Source organism: Crinia signifera, chromosome 1 (genome assembly GCF_055691185.1).
Source record: "Crinia signifera chromosome 1, ASM5569118v1, whole genome shotgun sequence".
NCBI classification, from domain to species: domain Eukaryota; kingdom Metazoa; phylum Chordata; class Amphibia; order Anura; family Myobatrachidae; genus Crinia; species Crinia signifera.
This window is the reverse complement of record NC_139217.1, coordinates 113,869,977-113,886,258: the sequence shown is the minus strand read 5'-3', so window position 1 is coordinate 113,886,258 and position 16,282 is coordinate 113,869,977. Positions and strand designations below refer to the sequence as shown.

The 16,282-nt window shown below is 43.5% G+C and overlaps 1 protein-coding gene across 4 annotated transcripts in view; it reads right to left on the bottom strand.

Annotated features, from left to right (window-relative positions):
• ARFIP1 (ARF interacting protein 1) overlaps positions 1 to 16,282 on the bottom strand; it is a 146,966-nt gene that overhangs the window by 17,317 nt on the left and 113,367 nt on the right. For all 4 annotated transcript variants that reach the window (XM_083171750.1, XM_083171743.1, XM_083171757.1 and 1 more), the window contains one exon: positions 11,550 to 11,724. In XM_083171750.1, coding sequence (XP_083027876.1) covers positions 11,550 to 11,724 — 175 coding nt within the window. The remainder of the gene's footprint in view (positions 1 to 11,549; positions 11,725 to 16,282) is intronic.

Here is a 16,282-nt window from a genome sequence, read left to right as displayed (position 1 = left end):
CATTTTTTACACAAAAATGCAGTTCTGGCTCAAAATTTTTCATTTTCACAAGGAATGAAGGAGAAAAAGCACCCCAAAATCTGTGCCCCAATTTCTCCCGAGTACGGCAATGTCTCACATGTGACCAAAAAATACCATTTGGGTGCATGGCAGGACTCAGAAGGGAAGGAGTGATTTTTGGATTTTGCAGCTCAGATTCTGGTGGAATGTTGGTGGGTGCTATGTCGCATTAGCAAGACCCCCCAAGCACCAATACAGTGGAACCCCCCCACAAGTGACCCCATTTTGCAAACTACACCCCTCAGGGAATTCATCTAGGGGTATAGTGTACATTTCAAACCCCAAGGGGTTTCACCAATTTTGATACAACTGGGCTGTGCAAATGAAAAATTACATTTTTTACACAAAAATGCAGTTCTGGCTCAAAATTTTTCATTTTCACAAGGAATGAAGGAGAAAAAGCACCCCAAAATCTGTGCCCCAATTTCTCCCGAGTACGGCAATGTCTCATGTGTGACCAAAAAGTGGCAGGACTCAGAAGGGAAGGAGTGATATTTGGATTTTGCAGCACAGATTCTGGTGGAATGTTGGTGGGTGCTATGTCGCATTAGCAAGACCCCCAAAGCACCAATACAGTGGAACCCCCCCCACAAGTGACCCCATTTAGCAAACTACACCCCTCAGGGAATTCATCTAGGGGTATAGTGTACATTTCAAACCCCCAGGGGTTTCACCAATTTTGATACAACTGGGCAGTGAAAATGAAAAATTACATTTTTTTACACAAAAATGCAGTTCTGGCTCAAAATTTTTCATTTTCAGAAGGTATGAAGGAGAAAAAGCACCCCAAAATCTGTGCCCCAATTTCTCCCGAGTACGGCAATGCCTCATGTGTGACCAAAAAGTGGCAGGACTCAGAAGGGAAGGAGTGATTTTTGGATTTTGCAGCTCAGATTCTGGTGGAATGAATGGTGGGTGCTATGTGGCATTAGCAAGACCCCCGAAGCACGGTGAAATGATGAACCTAATAATCCATAGATGTGTGGTATATTTTAAAACACTCCTTTATACATAGGCCGGGTTTGTCGGGGCAAGTTTCACAGTGGAAAATAGTTTCCTTTCTTATTCCCTTTTTATAGCAAACTTTGCACCTATTTTGTGTCCTGCCCTTTCTTGCAGTGGAGGGGATTTCGTTAGGAAAATGCTGCCCTGGTACAATACGGGGGCCAGTACTAGAAGTACTGGGGCCCTCTGCCTGCTGGTTCCCAAATATTAGGCCCTTTATGACTTCCTCTTCAAAGTGCATAAATGTCCCCCTCTGGCTGGTAGAACGGAATAGCACGTAAGCGTTATACAGTGCCATCTGGATGATATACACGGCCAGCTTCTTGTACCAGATTTTTGTTTTCCGCAGGGCACTGTACGGCTTCAGTACCTGATCTGAAAGATCCACTCCGCCCATGTACCTATTGTAATCTAGGATACAATTAGGTTTTGAGGTGTGGGTACTGGTACCTCGTACAGGGATGGAGGTGGTACTGTCTCCAAGAATTGTTGTCAGTATAAGGACATCCCTCTTGTCCTTATATTTGACCAACAACATATTTTCGGTGCATATTCCCCTGCTTTCACCCCTTCTCATTACTTGGGCAATGTGCGTTTTTGGGAGGCCTCTTTGGTTCTTACGCACAGTACCGCAAGCTGCTGTACCTCTTGAACCAAGGGCCTTAAACAGGGGGATGCTAGTGTAAAAGTTATCCACATAGAGGTGATAACCTTTATCCAGGAAGGGGTGCACTAAATCCCAGACAATTTTTCCACTAACACCTACGAGGGAGGGGGGGCATTCTGGCGGTTCAATTCTTGAATCCTTCCCTTCATATACCCTAAACCTGTGGGTGTACCCTGAGGTGCTTTCACACAGCTTATACATTTTTATGCCATACCTTGCCCTCTTACTGGGAAGGTACTGGCGGAATTTAACCCTTCCTTTAAAATGTATAAGGGACTCGTCAATACAAATAAATTTTTCAGGGATGTACATCTCTGCAAATTTGGCACTGAAATGATCAATGACCGGCCTGACTTTGAATAGCCGGTCAAAGGTGGTATCATCTCTGGGTGGGCACAGTGTATTATCGGTGTAATGTAAAAATTTAAGGATTATCTCAAAACAAGCCCGAGTCATGGCCATACGGTAAAATGGGGTGCTGTACAGAACATCTGTACTCCAATATTGCCTAATTTCTGGCTTTTTTACTATGCCCATATGTAACACCAGACCCCAAAACGTCATCATCTCTACTGCATCTACAGGGGTCCACCTAGCAAATGATGACGTGGGGTTTTGAGCAATAAACTGCTGGGCATATAAATTAGTTTGGTCCACCATTAAATTTATAAAATCATCAGAGAAAAATAATTTGAAAAAGTCAATTTCTCTGAGACCTGCTGAATCAAATTGGATTCCTGGGATGGCCAAAAACTCAGGAACCTGGGGCTCAAAATTGTCTGGTGGTGGGGTCCATACGGGATCAATCATTTGGGGGGGGGGGGTCTCAGCTGCTCTACGGGGGCGTCTTTGAGGGGGTCCCTCATCAGCAGAGGAGGAAGAGGAGCTTAAGGCGAATCCTTCAAATTCCCCGCTTGCATCACTGGCTGTGTCAGAGTCAGAGGCAAGCATGGCATATGCCTCCTCCGCTGAATACATTCTTCTGGATGACTGGGATGACATTTGGGATGACATTTGGGATGCCATTTTTATTTTTGTGTTTCTGGTAGTGAAATGTTTCAACACGTGTATAGTGTAGGGGGGGTACAAACTTTATTTCAACACGGGGGGTATGTAGTGTGTATGTAGTGCAGAAAAAAAAATACTTTATACAGGAATTTGATCCCAATAAAAAAAAATAAAAAATTGAAGGGGTTAAAAAAAAATAAAAAAGGTCCTGCGCCAAAAATTGAGCACAGATGTTGGTCAGTAACGTCCGTCACTGAACAGCGCTCAAAGGCAACAGGAATTTGATCCAAAAAAAAAAAAAATAGATCAACCCTGTGCCGAAAAAGCTGATCAGTGATGTACGTCACTGATCAGCGCACAGTGGCCACAGGACACCCACAAAATCACAGTGTGTGTAAAAAAAAAAATTAAAGACCCCACAGCACCCTCAAAAAAAAAAAAAAAAAGGTGATCAGTGATGCGACACTGATTACCAGTGAGGGGCAGCAGGTGCACAACCTTTGGTGCAACTGACAGTGCAACTGGCAGCAACTGACAGGTATATATATAAAAAAAAAAAAAAAACCTGCACCCCCAAAAAGTTGCTGATCAGCACAGCTATACTGATCAGCACAAAAGGGGGGGTAGCAGACACAAAATATAGCACTCTCTGTCACTCTCTGTCACTCTCTGTCACGATCTGTGACTCTATGACACTGCTGCAGCAGCACACACAGAAGTCACAAGATCCAGGAAGTATCCAGCTGCTGGCAGCACGCTACCAGCGGTGATCAGGTAAGTTTCAGGCAAGGATCAGGTATGTATCACGACAGATTGGCACGGTGACCGCTCTGCACGCAATTCCAGACCGGAATGGCGTCTGCAGCGCAGTCACCGTTAGTTTAAATCACGTGCCTTGGCTGTGATTGGTCCGTGGGTCCCACGGACCAATCACAGCCTTGGGGGCAGGTGGGGTGAGGTGTCGTCGTCACCGATGACCCCCTCATGCCCCCTGACGCCCGGCGGTGATTGACACCTGTGTTACCGAGCGTCTGATTCGCCAGTAACACAGGAAAACGCTGTGAATGGCTGTTCACACTGAACAGCCAATCACAGCGATCGCCGACGGGGGGGCGGCATCGCAGCCCCCCCTGGGCATGCAGGGACATGTCTGCTGTCAGGGACAGCAGACATCGTCCCTCTGTCACTGCGACTCGAGACGCAGTGGCACTTTGAAGTCATGACGTATATATACGTCATGTGTCGGGAAGTACATCCCGGCCATGACGTATATATACGTCAAATGTCGGGAAGGGGTTAATGGTGGAACACGGGAAAGGTACTAGTACTAAGTGCTGCTATTAAACTTATTTGGCACCAATAGGAACCCAGCCCACAGATTATAGCAATTAATGTGACTAGGGGAATAAAAATGAGGTGTCAGTGGAAAAAAATACCACAGCATACCCTGTTGTTTTGAACTATATACTAAACTTGGGCACCCAGATGCTGATAAATGTAAAAAGGCTGATATATAAGTAGCATTGATGCCTGGGTCGGAGAATCAGGAACATTCTGCAAGTTGAAGAATTTAGAATCTCCAATCCTGCCTAAAAACTGCTGGGATCAGCAGCTTGGGGATTTTCTACATGAAGAATTTCCCAGATTCCCTGACAGATTGCCAACAATTAATGGCAGCTCCAGCTGCATCGGGGAAACAGGTAGGTGTATGGGGGCTTTTAGATGAAAAATGTATTTTCATTGATGGTGTGTGGTTTGTATGCTCTCCTGGCTGGGTGGATTTCCTCAAAGTATTCAGAATTTCTCCCATAATGCAAAAGTCAATGGGCAGGTTAAAGGCTCACATTAAAAAAAAAAATATATATATATATATATATATATATATTGTTTGAGAGACAGAGAGAAATAGAAATACATATATAAATAGATATGCTGTATAATATATATAGGTTGCGGGTGGGGTGTACTGCGCTCCCCTTGAGAGTGTTTTGGAGCGCTGCTCAGCCACAGGGGTATCCCTACCCCCTGTGTGTTGATTATACAGAGAAAACAATGGGTGGGCTTAAGCGCTGCTCCTATGTGTGTCTGTCTACTGTAAATAAAGTGGATGTCCCAATAAAAATGTAAATTGTGTTTATTAAAAATATAAATAACAGTAAGTAAACTGAGAATAAAGGTAAATGGGGTGACTGTATGGGGGTGGTTTGGCAAAGTCTGTGTACACACTGGGACACGTGAGAGCCCCTCAGGGGATCGGGGGATCAACAGACCCCTTTCTACCATAAACCCACTGGCTTATGTCTCTCCGTGTCCTATGTGCTCCTGATGGTCTGCTCCACACAGTGCTGTAGACTACTGTGTTTAACAGTCAAAGTTAGGTGTGAGCAGTGTGCGGCGTCCCGCTGCACTGCTCCTTACCGTTGGGTGCTGGTGCCTCTGATTACAGGTCCCGCTGACCCCTGGTCAATCTTGACCGGTAGCGGGGGTGATGATCCTAGGACCCGGAGGCTGTGGAGGTGTGGAGGTGTGGAGTGGCGTACTCTGCGCCTCTGGCTTGGGACTGCTGCAGCCGCAGCGTCCTCTGTGTACGGCTTCCCTGTCAGGCTGTGTGACGCGACTTCCGGGAAGTAACCACACCTCCACAGCCTCCGGGTCCTAGGATCATCACCCCCGCTACCGGTCAAGATTGACCAGGGGTCAGCGGGACCTGTAATCAGAGGCACCAGCACCCAACGGTAAGGAGCAGTGCAGCGGGACGCCGCACACTGCTCACACCTAACTTTGACTGTTAAACACAGTAGTCTACAGCACTGTGTGGAGCAGACCATCAGGAGCACATAGGACACGGAGAGACATAAGCCAGTGGGTTTATGGTAGAAAGGGGTCTGTTGATCCCCCGATCCCGAGGGGCTCTCACGTGTCCCAGTGTGTACACAGACTTTGCCAAACCACCCCCATACAGTCACCCCATTTACCTTTATTCTCAGTTTACTTACTGTTATTTATATTTTTAATAAACAGAATTTACATTTATATTGGGACATCCACTTTATTTACAGTAGACAGACACACATAGGAGCAGCGCTTAAGCCCACCCATTGTTTTCTCTGTATAATATATATATCTATATCACACAATCTCTGGCCACCACCACCACAGAATATGAAACTGCTACAGTCCTGGTAAGGTGGGCAGTGTGCCGCAGAGACTATGGCAAAGAATTTGACATTTATTTTCAGTAAGACATCGAACGTTGTTTGCAAGGTTTGGGAAACACAGCCCGATTCATTATAACAGGAGGCTGGCCGATCACACTGCAATAAATACTTCCCTTTTATAGTGTAGTCATCACTCGGACAAACCTTCCTGTGTATTCTCAGGTTCTCACATATTCAGATACAAAATTAGCTCTAACAAAGCCATCACGATCTTCCGTGTTCTCTACAGATCTAGGAGGTATGTCGTCTCAGGTTTCCAGTGTCTAATTCACCTATCACACAGATCTATTTTTTATCCAGGTGTTATTTTGTGCAGTACAGCTAAACATGACTGGGGATCCGTCACCACTGCTGCGTCTAGTGTACTCGGCCTTTGAAGATCACAGAAACATCTGCTTTGCATGGTTAAACTCAAAAACATACCATGTCAATATCTTCCCCCACAGCAGACTTACAGCTCTTAGCAGACATTAACTTTGATTATTTGCATGTCAGGAACATAGTAGGCAGACAGCAGCAATATATTACAGCTTTAATCTACTGTAGGTCTGCTTAGGTTATTTTATTCTCAAGTGAAATGTATGGCGACACACAGATTATTATTCATCTGAGAAATGCATTAACCACAACAAGTAGGTGTTGTAATAATTACGGACAGAGGGAACAATAATAATACAGACACTTCAAAGGTAGAGCGCCCCCTAGCATCCATGTATCCATGGAGGCCTGGGGCTGTGGGAAGGTCACAATGGCTGGGCACAGGGGGCAGCATAGCTGCAGGGATGGCACTCTGCTCAATTAGTACATTTTTATGTCTTATTATTAATAACTAGTAAAATGTCTTATTATTAATAACTAGTAAAAAGCCTATCAAAATGACCGTTTCTGCAATGTGTTTTCACTTTGAGCTGTGACAGTTTTTAGCCCAAAAACTCTCCACCCAGAATCCTTTATATCAAGGTTATGGACTGGCACTGGATAGTGTGTATTGGGGAACAGGTGAAATTAACATGGAATGACAAAAGGCATAATCTAGAAATAATTCTCCATCTAAACATTACCGTAGCTAAAGGAGCCTTGGGGGCTATCCAATTATCCCTTAAGCCAGCACTTTTTGGGAACCAGAATCCTCGATGAGCAGCACCAGGGACCTGTTTTTTTGTCCAATAGCACATGGGTTCAAAATTGTATCCCAAATCTCATGTCTTACCATCCGATAATGGATCATTTACAGCAGCGGCTTATACCTTATTGGGGGAGGGGGGCTGCCGCGGTTCAGGCACCCCCCTCCCCCTGTCGCCGCCGCTGCCTCCTCTTCTAGATCGGTCCAGGCACCTTTGCTGCGATGAGTGACAGGTGCCGGGACTGGCTCATGCGCAGTACACACGTATACCGCGCATGCAGCCAACTTCTATGGGCTGCTTGGGCAACAGCCCATCCCGGCGCCTGCACAATGTAAGTTACAGGAACCAGGACCAGTGTGTGCGCAGTACCTATATAGGTACTGCACATGCGCATCTGCCGTTTTTGCTCAGCAGCCCGCACAAAATGCATCCTGGAGGGAGGTAACACCTCCCAATGGGACTGCCTTTGTGACTGGCAGGTCAGATTTCCAATTGGAAGTTACTGCCAGTCACAGTGAAGCCAGAGCAGTCTCACAGACTGCATCTGGCTTCACTACAGTTGCGGATTTTACCTGGGGGCCTGCAGCCCATAGGTAAAAACCTCCAATGGTCATTTACTGCATGGCAAAAACAGGCTATAATTGGATAGCTCGATAGTACAAATCAGACTAAAAAGCCAGTTTTTACTGTGTTAAATTATTGCTGGCAATTGGATACCAGCCATAGGGCGGTATTCAATGAGAATACCTGCGAGGTGCAGCGAATCCTTTTTAGGATTTGCTGCACATTCGCCACGTTCCGGAGCCGGCGGGCTCCGGTATTCAACGTGTCAGGGGCTCGCTGCCCCTGACTGGCGAATATGAGCTCCTGCGGCGTATGCCGCAGGGAGCCTGAGGACGGTGGCAGGCAGAGAGATGGAAGTCTCTCTGCCTAGCCCAGAACGTTTGTGGGGGTTAGGTGGGCTCCCCGGGTGCCAGGCAGCACAGGCTGCCCCCCGGGGGTGCCAGCAGGGGACCTATATTCACTATACCGGATCGTAACGATCGGGTGCAGTGAATATATGAATATGTAATGAGCGGCTCGGCTCCGGCGCCCCCTGCTGGCTGCTGTGTAAAAAAAATATATATATTTTTTAAAATTAAATATATATTCATGTGCTTACAGCACATGAATAAAAGTAGCATGCCCCTCCTCAGAATAAAATTCCTGATTTTTTTACACCAAATGTAAAAAACAAAACACTTTATTTTAAAAGTTCACATTCCACTTCTCCATAAAAAGATAGCGATTGCTACTCGGTGAATCATGGCAAAAAAAACCTTCAAATGTATTCGCCATGTGGTCATTGAATAGGGTGAGTCACCGTTTTAGTCAAAAATTCGCCAAACAGCACAAATTCGCCATAAAAACATGGCGAATCAGGCTCATTGAATACCGCCCATAGTATCATGAATACCGCCCATAGTATCAGACTATGCACTATATAGTCTACATGTGAGCAGCACTCTGAGGTAGAGCGGGAAAGGACAGACCAGACACTAGCTCTCCATGGTAACCTAAGACGACAAGTTACAAAATTGTTTGGCATGAATGCTGTAGCCTGCTTTCAAGCTTGAATTCCTCCCTCAGGTTTGGTGATGATCAGAGAAAGAGTTTCTTATAAGGTAAAGGGTGCACTCTTCTGTCAGTACATGGGATATTTACATCTGCCAATGGGTATCTACAAGAGATCTATTACAGATAGAAAATTAATAACTGTACCATACATAATTGAGCTGCAGTATGAATGAACTAACATTATTATGATCACAATATAATAACTACACAGTATGACTACTGCTGTACAAATAGCTGCCTTGGTCAGTTACTATATGACACAGCGGACTTGATTTGCCAATTTCTGCCTCTCCCATCATTTTTTCTGGGGCCACTGTATAACAAGTCACATGCATCTTGCTGGGTGGAGGAAGTAATGACTTTGGGACAAAACATAAAATAGATTCTAAAATTAAAGGCTTACAAAGAATAAATGTGATGAGAGGTGGGAAAGTAAGATGACCGAATCCTTCACTCTCTTGGTCTGTGTGATACTGCCCTCTGCGGTCGGTCCTCCTACCTCCTGAGCCATTCCTTCTCTGTCTGCTCTTAGGACTCAACTTCCACTAACCGTACATGTGAAGTAAGGTGCTGTTCTTGGACCAAGTCTACCTGTATACATCCTCTTTAGGTCCTGCCGTTTCCATCTCAAAAATATTTCTAGCATCAAACCCTCTCTCCACCCTGGATGTTACCAAGTGTGCCCACACTGGGGCAATGCACTCTGTGCACTTTGTACTAGATTGCATAAAATCTAGTTCAAAATGCACGTGATACCCCCAACAGCGTGCCTTTTGAACTAGATGTGATTCGATCTAGTACAAAAAGTATGGGATGCATATACTTTTTGTATTTTGCAATGTGATGTGCGCAGGAGTTCGCATTGCATGGCAAAAATGCACCGTGTATGGGCACCTTAAGACCCTCATTCACTCACTGGCCATCTCCAGATTGTATTAATCTAATCCCCTTCTAGATTTACAATTGGTCCTCAAAGCTCATCTTTCTCTCCGCTCGCCAGACACCTAAAGATTTATTGTCCAATCTGGCTGGTTGGAAAAAAATTCTGTTAATATCCGCAATGTTTAGTTAACATGTTCTTGCCTAAATAACTTGGATTTAAGAGTTGCTGTTTTCTTGTTTTGCTTATTTATTTATGTACTTTGATAAGCTGCGGAACCCTTGTTGCACCATATAAAGGCTAATAAGAATAATACAAATAATACTACAAAAAGGAAGGAAGTGCTGATCTATAAAAATGTTCAGGTGCTGCCCTTTATTCTACTTTTTATCTCTGCGATTATCCCAGATTACAGCATTTTAGAACTGGTTTGTCAGTGACACAGTGACTGTCAGCAAAAATTGCTCATATAAACTATATTACTATTCATAAAAACCATTCCATGTGTGGCGCTCAACCGAAATCCAGATATAGCGGAGAAAGATCCCGCAACCAGATACAGCGAAGAGAGATATCATCAATATATACAGCAGAAAAAGATTTAAACGGTTATTGTATGCTAGGCCGACCATGTATAGGTTGACATTCATTAGGTCGACAGTCAGTAGGTCAACACCACTGAATGGTAGACATACTCATGGCCTACAGGGTCTAAAGGTCGACACAAGCTGTAGGTTGGCAATGGGAAAGTGGTCAGTCAAAAAGTTCAACACGAGTTTAAAGTGTTTTTTTTTGTCTCTAATGTTAACACAGTCAACATAGACAATTAAAAAGTGCAACGCATCCGCTCGTCCTTCTTCAGGCATGGTTCCTCGCTGTGTCTAGCACACCATGACATTTTCGCACCACGCTGTAGTGGATGGTAGGGCATGAAATACTGCCTGTCGCAACACGTCGGACCAAAAAAAAAAAACGTGAAAACTTGTGTGGACCTTTTGACTGTCGATCATCACATTATCGACATAAAGCTTGTGTTGATCTTTAGACCCGGTCAACCATTCAGTGGTGCCGACCTTCTGTTGACCTAATGAATGTCGATCTAGGGTCCGGATACCGATTTAAACCTACCAGGAATAAAATGCAGCTGTGCGGTAACCTTTGTAGGGGGTTATTCAGACTTGATCGTACCCCTGCGATTTTGTAGGGCAGCCGATTATTGATCGAGTGTGCATGCATATGGTTCGTATTGCACATGGTCACCCAGCGTCTTTTGTGATCACAAGCCATTCACCAATAGATGGACATAAACAACACATTTGTTGGCAAGCTGCTCAAACAGATTGTGATGTCAATCAGATAATACAGAACTCTTGGATGCAGATATCTGCAGATATAAGGCTAAGCCCCCATAAAGCTGGCAATTGGGGATGGAAAACACAGGTGTGCCCAGGCGTGTTAAGGGAATGCGTGCGACGTTCGTTCCGGCCCTGATCAGCATGTTTCTATCGCACAGGCAGAGTAGGTTCAACATAAATGTAGACAGTTAGGTCAACCACGACTTGTTCATACTTTGCCATCCCAATGGGCATAGAGAGACAATATAATATAGTGTGCCCGAAACATGACGAGTGGTGCACTAATACAGTGTCCAGAACGACATTTTTGACAGTCACCCAAAAAAAACTATTAAAAAAATCAGGTCGACATTTCGCCTACTTACACCTAATGCACGTAGACCTTTCTCATGTCTCGATGCAGAAAAATAGCAAGATCTTTATGTTAAATTGTGGGCAATAAGAGACAAGAATCAAAATAACCAGCAAGCCTGTGAAATAGTGTGTGGATTGTCCTGGTTACTCAGTCATGTAGTCAGGAGACTGAGGAGGTTGGAAAGACATTAACAAATCAAATATCAGTGATGAGCTTCTGCATTCCTGACGCATTATTGTGACTAAGCGCTACGCAATTACCTTGTTCTCCTCCAGGAACTTCAGTTTGATGGACACATCACTTCTCATCTTATCATATTTCTCCTTGTGAGTCTGGAAGAGCTGCTGTGATTGCTCAATTTTCGGCATGGTGGTGGCATCTCGTGGTCCTAGATTCAACTCCTCCAAATCTGTGCGATATGCGTCATACTCAACTCTGTCACAAAACAACCAGTCCAAAATTAGTGTGGAAGTTTTATTTAAACAATTATAGACTAATTAATATATATATATTCTGTACAGGCTTCAACCAACTTTCAACCCAAAAGCACCCTCAACAGGTTATGCTTTGATAATGTCTGTCTGTGGAAGCAGGTGAGATAATAATGACCCAGCAAAAAGATTAGCTCAACTGTGCATGAACAAAGGCATCCAAAACACAAGAGCCGTTAGTGGTACTTGAAGACTGGAATTGAGAACCAGCGAATTACAAAGCAACAAATTTTCTATTATGTATAGGGTGTTTGGGCCATTTATTTATCGGTTTTAGACCAGATAATTCTAATGGGTCACGGTGTCATCAAACACCAAGAATCACACGAAGGGACAAAAACTCACATAGGAGCCTGTCCTTGCATTGTATAGAGTTATGCTGCCCATACACTTGTGCGATCGGATTCGATGCGACCTCTGCCCGCCATCTTTCACGCCAACATCAATCCCTCCGGTCCCCTCTCCCCATCCCCACGCAGCTGAAAAAGCATTCCCTCCGCCTCCCACCAGCAGATAGCATTTGAGCATCGCATGTGTTTAAAAACCACATGCAATTGCTACTGCAATTCGATAAATATTATGTGCAGCACATAAAACCGTGAGACCCGACATTCGACCAGCGCGCCCGCGCATCGCGTTGAAGGGTACACATTTTGTGCATACAGTCATTCGATTTATCGGCCAGATGTGGTCAAAATCGAATGATTGCATGCAATATCTCACAAGTGTATTGGTAGCATTAAAGTTAGCACTTTAGAAACTTCTTTACTTTCAGTTTCTGGTGCTGGATGCGCAACAAGTTTAGGAATGCAACGCTTGGCAAACCTGGCAATAAAGCATCACCCATGGAAATCTACAAGGGCTGAATTTGCCATCTGAAGGATCTTTCATATCTGCGGGTACCACTTCTTGCGAAACCTCCTGCAAATATTATATGCTAAATAGGACCTTCACTTTTAGTGGGATTAGTGGACAAAACAACTAAGGAATTGATTTTTGTTAATAACTGTTTTTTATATATCACAGTAAATTCAATTGCGCTTTACAATTGGAAACTGTGGTAAAACTGGGCAGTTAAGGGGTCCTACACATGGGGCGACACTGCTGAGCGATCTAGATTGCTCAGCAAGATCATTCAGCACAGCGATGTGACAGTGCTGTGTGCTGAGCAATCTGTCTGGGCCAGTGTTCTCCGGTGAGCTATCGCTATGGCCCCTACACACAGAGAGTTGTAGGGGCATTTTCTAAGCAATCTAGTCAGATCGCTAAGAAAATGCCCTGAAATCGCTCTGTGTGTAGACCCCATTACAGACAGAGGGAGGCCCTAACAGCAAGCTTACAAATTATAGGAAGAAGGCATTGATACACAAGGATAGGGGTTATCTATGATCCAACAGATTGAAAAAGTTTTTGGTGTGCTGTATATGATCACCTAGAAATGTTGGCCTGGGGTCAGGAGGATGAGAAAGTGAAGAAAGATAAAATAAGTGGGCATATGTTAGGACTGTACAAATGAGGTATAATTGGATAGGAAAGGTTTATGAAGGTTATGTAGGCGACTTCAGATTTTGACTAGAGGAAAGTCTTTTAGTGTGTGGGAGGGCATTTCACAGAAAGCCGTGAAATAGACAATAGAAGCAAATAATGAATGTGGATGAGATTTGCAGCTTTTGTTTAAGAAAAAAAAAAAGATGAGGTCGGGTTGGGAGATATTTTGAGACAAAGAGCTGTACGTTGGTATAGTTTAGTTCATGGCCTTGTGTTTAAGTAAAAGTATTTTATATTGAAGATATGGAAGAATACAGGTAACCAATGGAGGGACTGACCGTAGATTTGCATGCGATGAAAGTAGCAAGGAAGATTACCCTTGCAGCTACATTCAGGAGGCATTGTAGGTATATTGGGGAAGACCAGTAAGGAGAATATTGCAATAATCAATGTGAGCATGTATTAAAGTTTGTATAGGGTCTTGAGTAAGGTATGGTCGTATTTTGGATTCGGTTTCTTTTAGATGCATGTAACATGATTTTTGAGACAGATTGAATGTGGGGGAAGGAAGAGCAATTCAGAGTCAAGGATGACACCTAGGCAGCGAGCTTGTTAGGTAGGATTGAGATTTGTGTTCTCAACAGTGAGTGAGATATTAGTTGGGTAACTATGATTGGTTAGTGGAAATATAATTGTTTTTTAAATATTCAGTTTGACGAGGCAAGATTACATTTAAGGTGAAATGGCAGGAGGGCATTCAGTGATAAGGACCAAAACAGATTGTGACAAGTCTGGGGAGGATAGGTAGCCAAGAGATGTGGGCTACCGAGAGGAGAGGCTACGGAGATATGTATGGAGGTATGAGCAGCAGATTTTGGACACTTAATAGCGATATTGAAATCAAGCATGATGATGGTGGAGATGTCAGAGGACAGAGATGGAGCCAGAAAGAAAATCTTCCAGAAATGGTATGGGCTGCCCAGGTGGGTGATAGAAACCTGCAGAGAGAAAGGAGTGTAAATTGGGGTAGAATCTACTTCTAATGATGTGAATGATGGGACGTGTGTTAGTAGAACTGTGTGTGCGAAGAATTGAGATTGTAATATATGATTTGTTAAGCAGCAACAAACAGATCTGTAAAACATGTGAAATATCTATCCTGAGGTCTACATAATCTTTAAAAAGTGTTCCTTTCTAAAACATATAGTATAGCGCAGTGTTTGTTTTCCAGAGTTAGCACATTCATCCATGTCCAATGTAAGTCTGGCAAAAAAAAATTTGCATTTAGATCATAGTAAAATAGAAGCAGAAAGAAAAGTACACAATATATTTGCATTATTTATTTGACTGTAATAGTGTCTAAATACATTTACAATAATTTACGCAACTTCGGATACTGCCAACACATCTGTTCAATGAGAGTTCAAGCAACCTGTTTAACATCACTATTAACAGTTTCTTATATAGCGCACATATATTCTGCAGCGCTTGACAGAGTATAGTTAAACATTCACATCAGTCCCTGCCCCGGTGGAGTTTATAATCTATATTCCCTACCACATGTACATGCACACAGACATTCTAGGGTTAATTTTAGTTGGGAGCCAATGAGCCTACCAGTATAATTTTGGATTGTGGAAGGAAACCGGAGCACCCGGAGGAAACCCACGCAAGTACGGGGAGAATATACAAACATGTACAGGCACACACATTCATCCTGGGGATTATTTTGTTGCCAAATAACCTACCAGTATATTTTTGGAGTACCTGAAGGAAACCCACGCAAGTACGGGTAGAATATACAAACTCCGCACAGTTAGAGCCATGGTGGGAATCAAACCCAAGACCTCAGTGCTGTAGGGCAGTAATGCTGACCATTACACCATCCGTAATGCCCTAAATATTTAAAAAGTACTCAGATGGTACTTATATGTTAGTTGTGCGCCCACTATAGTAAGTACCCTCATACCCCCACTATCCATGCCGGCATGGAGTTGATTTTATATAGCGTGGCGAACACAGCGAGCCCTGCAAGGGGACGCGTAAAACTAAGCAAATAGCTTAGTGGGCGCCCAACTAACATAACATTATTTTTCTAAATATTTAATTCATTTAATTTATTTTCAGGGACCTGTTTAGGGAATCCGATGCATACGGAATGGCAGAAATGTCTAGGTGTGTAGCTTTGGGAGCTGCACCACTGGCTTTTGGGAAATATAATCCTTATATAGGGGACAGTTGGAGAATTTCAGTGCAGGCGCAGAGCAGTACTACTGATGCCAAAAGCAGGCAATTCAATAAGGAGTGATTTTGGTCCTGTCTTTTGTTTTCATAGAGAATTAATCAAACTGCACTTGTAAATAAACATTGTGTTTTCGGAGTAAATGCGCTGTTTTTTGCTCTTTGCCAATTTTGAATTTCGCATTTCCCATGTGCGTTTGTTGTTTAGTTATATGAGAGTTTTATAAGGAGCTTTCGCAACCTCGCATCTAATTGAATGGCACCCAAAGTGTTTACTGTTCCAATGCTGTGCAAAGGTTCCCCAGAATTATATCATATGCAGTAATTATTAGGTGTTTATACAAATAACACCATGATCTGTTGATTAGTGCACTACAAAAATATTAAATGTTCTAAACATTAGCATTAACAGTCGTTTACTGTAAGGAGACTACACCAACATCTACCCTGCCTTACATACTAAGCAGACCATGGACTGAACTCTAGTGGACCACAGGGACAACACACTAAAACAGTGGTTCCCAAACTGGGGTGCCCCAGGACACTTGCAGGGGTGCCTTGAGTTGGTAGTGAATACCAATTAAAATTATATATAGTAAACGTAAAAAAAGAAAAACCAGTGGTAGCAGCTGCCAAGCACAACATATGTGTACAAATACACACAAATCTGGTCCCTCACCACATAATGGACTCTAATGATGACATAGAAAACACAATTTACTTAATTTAATACTTGTTTTTTAATTTCTCGATAAGAAACATTTGACCAAAGG